Below are 11,265 nucleotides of genomic sequence, written 5' to 3'. Positions count from 1 at the left end.
TCGGGTTCCTCTTCGGACGAGGAGGACACTAATAAGGAGAGAAATAGAGAGAGACCATCGGAGGACGTAGTAGAACGAATGGAAGAAAAGTTGGAAGCCGCGCAAGCAGATCAGAAAAATTTATTCCTCATTATATTTCAGGTACAAAAGCGTGTATCACTTATATAAACAGTCCGCGAATGTCGTATTTTCATCGATACAATATGAAAGAATTTCTAAATTCCTATTTTAGATAAGATTTATATAATTGTAATATATTAATTTATTTATCTCTTTTTTTGTGATTTTAGCGATTTATAATGATCCTATCAGAACATTTAGTTCGCTGCGACACTGATGGAATTGATTGTAATACGCATTGGTATAAATGGACTATTGGAAGATTGCAACAAGTTTTCTTGTCTGTGAGTTATAAATTGATTATTATTATATGATATAATGTTCAATATACGGAAAAAAAAATATATATATATATATAATAATCAGAGGAATCAGACAAGTACAAGAAAATTCAGAATTTGCTCTCATTTTTACAAATAATAAATATGTTTGTCAAATGTGAGAGAGCTTAAGTACAACACAGGTACACAACATTCGGACATTTGTTATACATAGACATTTGTTTGCATGATCCAAATTTTTAGTACAAACTACCGCGAGGAACAAATGTCTGAACATTGTGTATCTGTGTTGTACTTAAGCTCTCTCACATTTGACAAATATATTTATTATTTGTAAAAATCAGAGTAAATTCTGAATTTTCTTGTATTTGTCTGATTCGAGGGAGGGGGGCAAATGCCCCTTCTGCCCTCCCTCCTGTGAACGTCCATGTATATAAATAATATATATATGTATATGTTATATTGTCTATTATTATTGGAAGACATTTATTACATATGCATATCTATTTTACAGCATCAAGAGCAAGTACAAAAGTATTCATCAACGTTGGAAACTTTACTTTTCACTCCAGACCTCGATCCTCATATTTTGGACGTATTTCATCAATTTGTTTCTCTGCGAGCATAAAATAAAATATACATAAATAATGTATTTATATCAGAGTACATTTATATAAATTAAGCTACATCAAAGTACATTTAAATCAGTAAGCTAAGTTGCAATAAAGTACATTTCTTGAAATTTTTATTTGCATCACCTCTCGTCTAATTACACTCCTGAATCTTAAGAATTAATTTAATTTGTAACTTTACCATTAAAACTTAGAAATTCTTAAATAGCTAAAAAAATTATATTGCGATAATTCGACTGAATCCAAAGTTTCGATTTTCGTCGTAGATTTCGAGAATCGCTTATGTCAAATGTCAATAAATACATCATGTATCTTTTTCCTTTCAAATCCAACCTCCCAAAACATCGAGTCTTTTGCTAAAGGTCACGGTTACAGCAAGTTACAGTTTTTGTTACGTGTCCTAAATCGTGCTTATGTTGATCGTGATGAAAACGTGAGAAACATCGTAAAGAGAATCATACTAATAAAATGCGGACTTATTTGTGAAAACCGCAGACCGCAGTGTGCGAAAATGCAAGAGCCGCAGTATGTCGCGACCGCGTGTCAGGGCGAATTTTACACCGCTGCCGCGAAATATTGGGACCGCATCCCGCCAACGGTGGACGGGATGCTTGGTGGCTTCGGATTCATCTCGCAGACTGACATAAAGGGCTCCACGCTCTTCTTAAAATCTCTTTTTGAGGTATATATTGTTCCAGCCTAACCTATCAATACATTTCGCAAATCTATCTCTACATTTGCACGTTTGATAAAAAATTAAAATGAATTATATAAATTCTCTAAATTAAATGTTCAATATTCTTAATCTGATTGAAAATTAGTTGATATAAAATAGAAAGAAATATATAGCGTGTCTCTTAATTTGCATGGAATACTTTTATATTTGTATTGAAATAATTCAGATCAAAATATTGGGGAAATCAGTTTACATATATATAATGTCCATTTTTATCAACATAATTTACCTTTAATCTCGATTTAATTTACTGTTTATATTTTTCTATTCCTAGGACTAGAAAAGGACTAAAAAGTTAGTGTTAAACCAAGATTAATTATATTATTAAAAAAAAGTTAATCTACATTAAAAATGGACATTAAGAATTGTAATAAATTACTTATTTAGAAAGTGTGTTCATGTAGAAAGAAATGAGATGTGTCTGAAAATATATTGTTCTGTTTTAGTTAGAAAATCCACCTTCTAAAGCGTTTGCCCTAGATTGCGGTGCTGGTATCGGTAGAATTACGAAGAATTTATTATTGAAATTTTTCAAACATATAGACCTTGTTGAACAAAACTCGAAGTTTTTAGAAGTAGCGAAGATTTCCCTGGAGAATTGTTCATCGAGAATCGGTCAATATTATCCTATTGGTAATAAATTTATCTAATACCTTTTTCTACTAATACAGATTAACTTTAATCTCGGTTTGCTACACTGTTTTTTATCTTTTTCTAAATTCTATGCTAAGAATTAGAAAAGGATACTTAAAGAGTAAATTAAACCAAGATTAAAGTTAATCTGCATTGGTAGAAATCAATATAAGATTGAGACTTGGCATGATACATTATATAAATATGCTCATCTCTTTTAAGGATTGCAAAATTTCTGTCCTACGGCAAATAAGTACGATCTTATATGGTGTCAATGGGTATTGGGGCATTTGGAAGACGACGATTTAATAGAATTTTTCAGAAAATGCTCGTAAGTTTTATTTTCACTTTATCATAGAGGAAGCACAAAGTGTTCTGTTTCTCATCAGTTGGATTTACAGATTGGGCTTGAAAGACAACGGTGTGCTCGTGGTGAAAGAAAATATCACAACTTCAAATAAAATAGAAATTGATAAGGAAGACTCTTCCGTAACGAGACCAATGAAAAGTTTGCTATCTTTATTTGAAAAGGCTGACCTTATTATTATTAAGGAACAACAGCAGACGAAATTCCCACGCGGTTTATATCCAGTTTATATGTTTGCCCTTAGACCAACAAGTCAAGTAAATCAAAGTCAATAATGCGTAATATACGAATAAAATTTCTAATTTCTTACACTCTTAGGTAGATGTCTAAATTATTTTATTTAATTTTTATAATTTTCTTAAATTATTTTAGTTTCATTAAAAAACAATTTTTTTTAAGACGAACAACATCGAAAAGAAAGCTCTTACATTGCACATTTCGTATGTAGAAAGAAAATAAATATTAACATAAATTCTATAAATTCATTTCATACAAAAATTACCTCGCTGATAATTACAATAAATACACATTTCACAGTCGATTGCATTATTGCGTTATTCAAGAGTAAAATCCTATGTAAAAAAGTAGTTTACTTTGGCCGTATCTTTTCGTACATAAAACGCTGATTTGCATCTTGAGGGGAAGCATTTATGAGTCGTCTTTTCACAGCATGAAAATGTTCTAAAGCGAAATTATAGAATTCATTTTCCATCTTCCACACAACCGATTGCTGGATCTTGTCCACTGTTTCAGGTAATGGGTTGAGTTTCTGCGTAGTTTGACGTAGGTGTGACTTGTTGTCTAAAAATCAAAGAAAAAAATCAACGTCTTCTGATATATTGTTTTAACTGTGATAATATAATAAACGAAATTATTTCTTCTTTATTCGAAAAAGATAATTTATTAATTTTTACGAACACTTACTATGTAAGAAGAGGTTGTATGCCCCTTTGAAAAATCGTGGTAGTACAATCTCTAGTACTTCTACGAACTCGTTTAACTCTTCCGTCACTCCGATAAGAAAGTAATACCTTTGTAGATTTCGTTTGGCTTCCTCTAATGCCCAGCTATTGCCAATTTCCCTTGAAAAAACAATATCGCGGTAAAGCGCTGATAATAATTATTGTATATCTTAACGTCCAGTTAAAAGACTCCTATTCACTTACTATTTCAAATTGTAACTATGCGAAATTGTGAATTCAGAAACAATATACAATAAAATTCTTGCCAAATATATTAAAATGGAAATATGTTTCAATAAAATAATCCATAAAATCGACTTGTAAAATATATCGAAAACTCTCCTTTCATTTCGTTATTTATTAAATATAACTATATTTGAAAATGAATTATTCATAACCAAAAACGAAATAAACTATGTTCACAGTTATGACAATTTGACAATATTAATTATGTGAAAATAAATATGATTTTTTTTATTAATTAAAAAATTTTTTTATTGTAAAAATCAATTTTAGTATTTCATTTAAAATGTTTTATTTTTAAAACTATTGTAAAAAGAAGAAAATTTACCAACAAGCTGGATCGTGGCCACATATAAATGGAATCTGCAGCCACATGTTATTAGGATCACAGTCAGGTTGACCACTATTTATACACTCGTCAAATGTCTAGACAAAATAATTTGAGAAAAAATTATTCATATATATATATATATATATATATATATGTGCTTATATTATCTTCGGATAAATGTACAAACCTTTGTATCTCCATGTTTCTTCCTTATAACATGAGGTCTAAAATTATCTCCGTATCTTAAGAAGTAATAATATGATATAAATCTGTCTAAAGGTTTCCTCAGCAAATTTATGTACAAAGGCATACGTTTAGTACCAAATCTGGAAAATAAGAATGTATTAAGTAAAATGAATATTTATTTTACCTTCCTGGAAGAGAAACCTTGCCGTACTTACTTTCCAAAATTTAAAAATGCCATGTGTCCATGGTAAAACGCTGGTTTTATACTGTTCCAGTTTGAAATGTTATTTGCAAATTGAACCTGTATATTATTAAGACTGTACATATCTGTGTTAACTGATAACATCCATCATAAAATATCACATATTTGGGCTTTGTAAAAAAAAATATATAGCAAACAGAACTGAAACGCAGACTTATTTTCTTATGTTCAGATGTACTTTTATACTACTCTAACATGTATCTTAGTAAACATAAGGAGCAGAAAAGCAGAGAACTGCTAGTTTCTGATTTTCTGCCGTTCCATTGCTTTACATAGTATTTACTAATAAAAAAGATATAATTTTTTTCACTTTTTAAAATTCCTGTTCAAGCATTTTCTCAGAATTATGGAAGCAGAACATACTGATAGTTATTAATGTAACTTGTGATCGGTGCTAACGAATTTTACTTTTCTGCTCCTAACGTGAGTGTTCCTTTACACACCTGATTAGCGAACGTAAGAGTGTGCATGTTATTTGTCACGTTGATGTGTAGCACATGATACTTGTTCTGCTTGCACAGGTCATAAACCAATCCCATAAAACTGGTGGATGCGGTCTTCGGCACTCTGTTGTATATCATAACGACGTCCTCCAGATCATCCTCGTTACCTCCTCGCGCTTCAGCGCGCCCGTAGTCATTCCTGGCATCGATTCGCGCGACGACTTCATCTAGAGAGGAAAAATCCGTAGTCACATTCCCGCTCAACTTTTGCGGTGAATCTCGGGGTTGCGCGTTTGAGGTTATATCGGAATATACATACGGAGTGTTTTGTAACTCTCCTCTAGGTCGTTCAATCGCAGCCGCAGATAGACTATCACGACGACGAGGATCAGGATCAGAACCCATTGCGCGAATGGTAAGTTCCGCAATATCATCTTACGCTCAAATCATACCTATCACCCCGCGTCGGCCGCCCGCGAGCGTGCCGTGTCCGAAGCCGAGTCGCGCGAGCTCGAAATGTATACCAGGCGCCCGCGCGAGGTATCCTTCCTCTTTTCCCGAATGCCGGACTCTCCTTCATAAAACGCACGTCGATCTTTATACGTCAATGTTGACAGCCGTTGACAGCTGTTGAGCCTGTCGAACTGTACGACAGAGGCGATAGAGCGTATTTTAGGTTAGAAAATCACGCGAAACAGGTATGTATGTACCTATGTATGTACATACATACATACATACATATCTACGATGGCTGCACAGAGAAAAACACGAGAGTGGCAAATGCAGTGGTATAATTGTATTTTTTGTCAAAAGAAAGCTAAGAGGATTAAACATTTACTGTATAAGAGAATATAATATATATTAAATTATATATATATATATATTATATTAAATAATATATTATTGTATTGTAATTATTGAAGGGATCCTTAGAAAAACGTTGCTTGTGCATTGGCTAACATTTTTATTATTTCCTGTAAAATTTAAAAAATATTGGATACAATATTTTTCCAAGGAATCCTTTAATTGATGATTATTTTATAGGAATTGCAACGATTGAAATAACAACATTAAGAATATTAATGTATACATTTTGTAATGAACTTTGGGGTAAAAAAGGTTCGAATTTGATCTCGCTAATACATGATCATGATTAACAATATTTCCTATAAATACACAGTCGTTTTCAGTAGATCTGTTCGTTTTTTTTTTTTTAGCACAATGTATCACAAATCATTATCAATTTATTAAATACGCTTATGTGATATCTACGGTCTACTAATTAGTATCTAGGTATACATTAATTACACCGGATTAATCGCGATTTATACATTCCGGTGCACTAGAGCGGCGTTATGACATCGTGCATTGCATACCTCCACGTCCACGCCCTCGCTACTTCTTCGAACTTCTCGCGATCGTTCATGTACATCTCTCCTAGTTCTGGTTCCATACAAACCTGTTAATAACACAATCAAACATCAGTAATAATTCAAATATATCATTGCTAGTCTTGATAATTCTCGATATCGATATAAATACACATTAATATATGATATCGATTTATAGATTAATTTGAAAATTTTTAAAAATTGAAATAAATAATTAAGGCAAATGTTTTATTAAATATTTTTATCGAATAGATTGATTCCAAAATGATACACTTACTTGACAGTACGGATCCGTAAGCAGACTTTGTACACTGATAAGAACTTTAGATATCGTGAGAGCTAGCGACCAATTGTGATGTATCGAGTCAATACCAACGTCTCCGTGCCTCGATACGTTCGGGTGAAGTATTTTCGTTAGAAATCTCACTACAGGCGGGCACATAGGATAACTGTAAAAAGTATATATACATTACGTAGAATATTGATATATAACGCAGTCTGTAAGGAGAATTGTCGGAATTTTTTATGCGACAATTGAGCCCATTAGAGTTTTTATGCCCATCAAAATTTAGTAAAAAGTAATTTAAAAAATGAAGCTCTAGTTTTTATATCGCAATCTATTTAAGTTTTTTAATTTTTGAGATATTTTTACAGTCAAATTTTAATTCAATTTTACAATTGAATTTTAACACTTTCTCAGAGATTTTATTAGAAAGATGAAATGCTGTAAACGAGCAAGTTTAATGTATACCTAAACGGTACTTGTAGATATAGATAAAACAATCCTCCCTCGTACGGACTTCCCACTGGTCCCGTGATAGTGGCTTGCCAATGGCAGCACATATGATCGAGAGGCATCGCCTCAATGCCTTCCGGTGGATCAATCCTCAAGCTTTTGAGCTCGCTACGTAACCTGTTTCTCCGCCAAGAATTCTCCTCCATTCTGGGCGGCCTCCATTCTGATCGCAGAGAGGTCTGCGCCAAGCATGTCCGACATGGTGCCGAGGAGGCCAGATAATCGTACACCTTGTACCAATTCTTGATGCAGCCGATGGGTTTGTACAGAGGCCAGCGTAATTTCACATGCTGTTTCCATTGCAGCTGCGTGACGTGCGTCGACAGTAGGCCGCACCATCGTCGACAGACATTCGCTGCCGACCACAGACTGATGTCGTCGAGATGCGAGAAGATGGCGAGCAGCACCTCGGGCGGCAATCTTTCCACTAAACCCGGTTCGTTGATGGGCTCGTGCTCAATATGTTTGTGATTCGACAGTATCTCCAGCCGCTCCGACAGATTGTACGGCCGCGACGGCTCACCCGCGTCCTCCCTGTCGTACGCCCTGTAGTTCCAATGATACTGCACGACGTCGTACCTAGGCTCGAACATCTCCGGCATTCGGAAACTTTCCTCTATCATCCTTCTCTCCTGTGCGATTTCATCTCGATTCCAACTGGCGCAGTTTAGATGGTCGCAGTCGCCCCTCGTCCGGTTTCGCGCAAACGCTGCTACACACTTGTCAACGGAATTGCTATTCGAATTGCTCTGGAGCACGTGATAATTGCACTGAGGCGCCGCGTTTTGATGCTGCGCGTAACAACGGCGCGAAACGTTCGCGTTATGATTGAGTGGATTCTGCTGTGCGTTTGGGATGTTAGGATTGACGCTCTGCGGAGAATTTTGCTGCTGCTGACTAGTTCTCCTCTCGTGATTATAGTATAAATCAGTCGGCTCGTCATTTCCCGAATCTTCGTCATCCGTTTTCTGTTTAAAAAAGCACACATACAAGATTAGCATTAATATTAATAACGTGAACATTCATTCTCTTAGGTAGTATGCCTAGAAAAATTTCGTGATAAAATCTGTTATCAATGGTAATATATCTTGGAATAGTGCTGTTACTAAATTTCATGCTCATAAAATATTTTATCTCCCAAAAGTTCTCTATTCTTAATAAATCATAAATAATTCATAGACTTGATTTTCATAGTGTTTTTGTAATTTTTGTAATTTTCAATATAAAAAGGTTAATATTTTAATAGATATTGATTATTGATACTAATTATTTATTAACATTTAAGTTAAAAATAATATATGCTTGCCAGTAATTTACTAACATATTTTATATATCTATATATATATATAGATATATAAGGTCTAATCTAATTTAGCATAATATACATTATTATTATTATGTTAAATTAGATAAAATAAGTTTGCAAAATCAAATTGTATCATGTATATTGTACCTCACTGAAAATTGGCACCTGGAGTAGATCGACATCATTTGGGAATAGAAATGCATGACACGTCGCACAGACTGGTTCTTCAAAACATGGTCCATAATATCCATTGCAAATATAACATGCCGTTGTCTGTAAATTAAAAACTTACATATAATATATGCATGTGTATATGTATATATATATATATGCATAAAAATTTATGGAGTCTTAATATAATGAAAGGAAAATTATGAAATGACATCAAAATTTAAGTTTAGTCAATCTATTATCGACAAATATATATGTCACTTATAACAAATAAATGATAATATCTATAACGGAACGAAATGATTACCTTAACAGTTAACCAAGTCATATAGGTAATTATTAAATCGATAAACACGTCGCACAGAGAAATAATTTACGGATAAATACAGATATAAGTGCGTTTAATATGCTCGTCTTTACCTCAAAATCATACACGATGCTCGATTATCAGTGCAAAATCGTACGTTAACACGAAACGTTGGCAAAATACGGTGATATGATCGAAAGAAAAAAAAAAGAGAAAGTTACAACGGAAATCGGCTTACCGAGAATTGAAATTCGGGGCAAGGAACGTATTCGATCGACTCAACGAAATCATCCTCCAGATTCAGACTGAGACTCAAGTCACCATTCTCGCTTATTTTCTCGCTGTTGCCGTTTTGTGTACAATCAACAATCTTGTCGCCTGCCATTTTGTAACAGTGTCGTGCGGTGTGCGCGGTGCGCCGTGCGGTGGATCAGCGGAATATTCTCACTATTCTCGCAGTGCTACCAAATCAACAATGTTTTCTCTGTTACGCAAAATTTATTTCCCATATGTCCCATATGGAGTATATTATAAATGCGCGTAATCTATGAATTGCGACCTTTGTAATTTTTATTGGATATAATTGGCTATCATGTACGCTATCTAATTTTTTTACGTATCATGGGACATATGGAAATAAATTTTGCGTATCAGAAAACGCGTAATGCTTCCGATTGGTTACGCGATACGCGTTACATGAAAAATCTCTGCCATGGGACGGCACCCTAAAAATATCCGGTTCGAATCTTCGCTAAATGGGGTTTGAGTCTCTGCTAAGTGGGATTCGAATGCGCGCGCGCTATAAGTGCAGCGGGAGAATGAATTCAATAAATCTCCGCTGAGATAAATGTCAATAAATAAATGTCCTTTACAATAAATGTCCTTTTGAAAATAATAAGCAATTTCATGTGTAATAAGTCTAATAATTAATTTTTAAATGAACAATCCAATCAATTTATATGCATTTTACATATAGTATATATGAGATAGTATATATCGTTTTATTTTAATAAGTATTGTTTAGAATATTAACAAAATAATTTTATTATACAATATAAGATATTTCATGTGCGCAGGGTCCAGATGGAAAATCAGCTTCAACAACAATAACAGCAATTATAGCAATTAAAATTATAGCTTTCATTTTTTACTTATTGCGTATATAATATACTGACTATATAATCATCTATTGACACAGTTTTCGTTGTCTGACTGATTTATAGGAAAATTTATATCAACAATATATAAAGTATATCAGCTACATAAAATAGAAAACGTGAAGCTTTTAATTTTTTAGTTATAATAAAGTATATCAAGCATCGTGAGATGCGCAGTAGTTTCAAAAATATGTGTCAATAAATGTAATTATGATTTTCTTATCAACCGTGCATCATATTTTAATAAGTACGTAACATATATATTGCTATATTTGATGTTTTTCAACGGCAGCAGATAAAAACAATCACGCGCGTACGTATTGCATATTTTGCGTATATCGTATATTTATACGATTGCAAGGAATTCCCACAATACATATAAATCTATATAAATAAAAAATTTAATGAAGTTAGGCCAAACTAACAAGGCCAAATTATAACGAAGATGACAGCATTTATTAATTTTATAATACAAACAAATTTAAGATGAATGTACGCGGTACATGTTTCGACTTAACTTATCTGCTACCGCTGAAAAACATTATAAATATAGCAATGTTATGTACTTATTAAAATATGATGCACCGTTGATAAGAAAACATTTATTGACAGATATTTTTGAAACTACTGCGCATCTCACGATGCTTGATATACTTTATTATAACTAAAAAATTAAAAGTTTCACGTTTTCTATTTTATGTATCCGATATACTTTATTGTTGATAAGAATTTTCCTATAAATTAGTCAGACAACGAAATCTGTGTCAGTAGATGATTATATAATCAGTACATTATACGCAATAAGTCAAAAATGAAAGCTATAATTTTAATTGCTATAATTGCTGTTATTGTTGTTGAAGCTGATGAAGCTAATAAACCTGTCCACCTGATTCCTCTACAACCTGGAACCTGCGCAGCGGAAATAAATAATACGGTATAAT

General features: G+C 33.2%; 5 protein-coding genes across 6 annotated transcripts in view; 3 read left to right on the top strand and 2 right to left on the bottom strand.

Moving 5' to 3' along the window:
• Positions 1–1,147, top strand: part of LOC105449010 (nuclear cap-binding protein subunit 1) — a 5,744-nt gene extending 4,597 nt beyond the window's left edge. Inside the window, 2 exon segments of the mRNA XM_011687965.1 lie at positions 291–404; positions 916–1,147. Coding sequence (XP_011686267.1) covers positions 291–404; positions 916–1,029 — 228 coding nt within the window. The 3' untranslated portion in view covers positions 1,030–1,147.
• Positions 1,148–1,334: 187 nt separating this feature from the next.
• LOC105449008 (N-terminal Xaa-Pro-Lys N-methyltransferase 1) lies at positions 1,335–3,649 on the top strand. Of its 2 annotated transcripts, XM_011687963.1 has the most exons (5): positions 1,335–1,715; positions 2,216–2,402; positions 2,625–2,733; positions 2,804–3,026; positions 3,523–3,649. In XM_011687963.1, exons 1-5 carry the CDS (start codon positions 1,545–1,547, stop codon positions 3,532–3,534), a joined length of 702 nt encoding a protein of 233 aa, XP_011686265.1. In that variant the 5' UTR covers positions 1,335–1,544; the 3' UTR covers positions 3,535–3,649. The 2 variants fall into 2 exon arrangements, with proteins under 2 accessions (XP_011686265.1, XP_011686264.1); XM_011687962.1 differs by lacking the exon at positions 3,523–3,649 and having other exon boundaries at positions 2,804–3,086.
• LOC105449009 (heparan sulfate 2-O-sulfotransferase 1) lies at positions 3,158–5,885 on the bottom strand. The gene is made up of 7 exons (XM_011687964.1): positions 5,516–5,885; positions 5,197–5,423; positions 4,707–4,792; positions 4,493–4,631; positions 4,303–4,400; positions 3,694–3,851; positions 3,158–3,570 (listed from the first exon to the last, which is right to left on the bottom strand). The coding sequence occupies exons 1-7, from the start codon at positions 5,628–5,630 to the stop codon at positions 3,359–3,361; spliced, it is 1,035 nt and encodes a 344-aa protein (XP_011686266.1). The 5' UTR covers positions 5,631–5,885; the 3' UTR covers positions 3,158–3,358.
• Positions 5,886–6,143: 258 nt separating this feature from the next.
• LOC105449007 lies at positions 6,144–9,598 on the bottom strand. Its single transcript, XM_011687961.1, has 5 exons — positions 9,406–9,598; positions 8,837–8,962; positions 7,339–8,351; positions 6,865–7,036; positions 6,144–6,655 (listed from the first exon to the last, which is right to left on the bottom strand). Exons 1-5 carry the CDS (start codon positions 9,550–9,552, stop codon positions 6,539–6,541), a joined length of 1,575 nt encoding a protein of 524 aa, XP_011686263.1. The 5' UTR covers positions 9,553–9,598; the 3' UTR covers positions 6,144–6,538.
• Positions 9,599–11,068: 1,470 nt separating this feature from the next.
• Positions 11,069–11,265, top strand: part of LOC105449006 — a 1,273-nt gene continuing 1,076 nt past the window's right edge. Inside the window, exon 1 of the mRNA XM_011687960.1 lies at positions 11,069–11,258. Coding sequence (XP_011686262.1) covers positions 11,136–11,258 — 123 coding nt within the window. The 5' untranslated portion in view covers positions 11,069–11,135. The remainder of the gene's footprint in view (positions 11,259–11,265) is intronic.

This window comes from Wasmannia auropunctata, unplaced genomic scaffold, assembly GCF_000956235.1.
Source record: "Wasmannia auropunctata unplaced genomic scaffold, wasmannia.A_1.0 LD336078.1, whole genome shotgun sequence".
Classification (NCBI taxonomy): domain Eukaryota; kingdom Metazoa; phylum Arthropoda; class Insecta; order Hymenoptera; family Formicidae; genus Wasmannia; species Wasmannia auropunctata.
Note: the sequence above shows the minus strand (reverse complement) of the source record. Positions and strands in the feature narration are given on the sequence as shown.

What these genes read in the sequence shown, in the direction of transcription:
- LOC105449008 (XM_011687962.1), top strand. Translation starts at nt 1,545, where the DNA reads ATGCAAGAGCCGCAGTATGTCGCGACCGCGTGTCAGGGCGAATTTTAC. An exon ending in CGGTCAATATTATCCTATTG is followed by an intron (nt 2,403 to 2,624) that starts GTAATAAATTTA and finishes ATCTCTTTTAAG; the next exon opens with GATTGCAAAATTTCTGTCCT. An exon ending in GAATTTTTCAGAAAATGCTC is followed by an intron (nt 2,734 to 2,803) that starts GTAAGTTTTATT and finishes TTGGATTTACAG; the next exon opens with ATTGGGCTTGAAAGACAACG.
- LOC105449009 (XM_011687964.1), bottom strand. Translation starts at nt 5,630, where the DNA reads ATGATATTGCGGAACTTACCATTCGCGCAATGGGTTCTGATCCTGATC. An exon ending in GGAGAGTTACAAAACACTCC is followed by an intron (nt 5,424 to 5,515) that starts GTATGTATATTC and finishes TTTCCTCTCTAG; the next exon opens with ATGAAGTCGTCGCGCGAATC. An exon ending in ATACAACCTCTTCTTACATA is followed by an intron (nt 3,571 to 3,693) that starts GTAAGTGTTCGT and finishes TTTGATTTTTAG; the next exon opens with ACAACAAGTCACACCTACGT.
- LOC105449007 (XM_011687961.1), bottom strand. Translation starts at nt 9,552, where the DNA reads ATGGCAGGCGACAAGATTGTTGATTGTACACAAAACGGCAACAGCGAG. An exon ending in TATCTACAAGTACCGTTTAG is followed by an intron (nt 7,037 to 7,338) that starts GTATACATTAAA and finishes TACTTTTTACAG; the next exon opens with TTATCCTATGTGCCCGCCTG. An exon ending in TTACGGATCCGTACTGTCAA is followed by an intron (nt 6,656 to 6,864) that starts GTAAGTGTATCA and finishes TGTTATTAACAG; the next exon opens with GTTTGTATGGAACCAGAACT.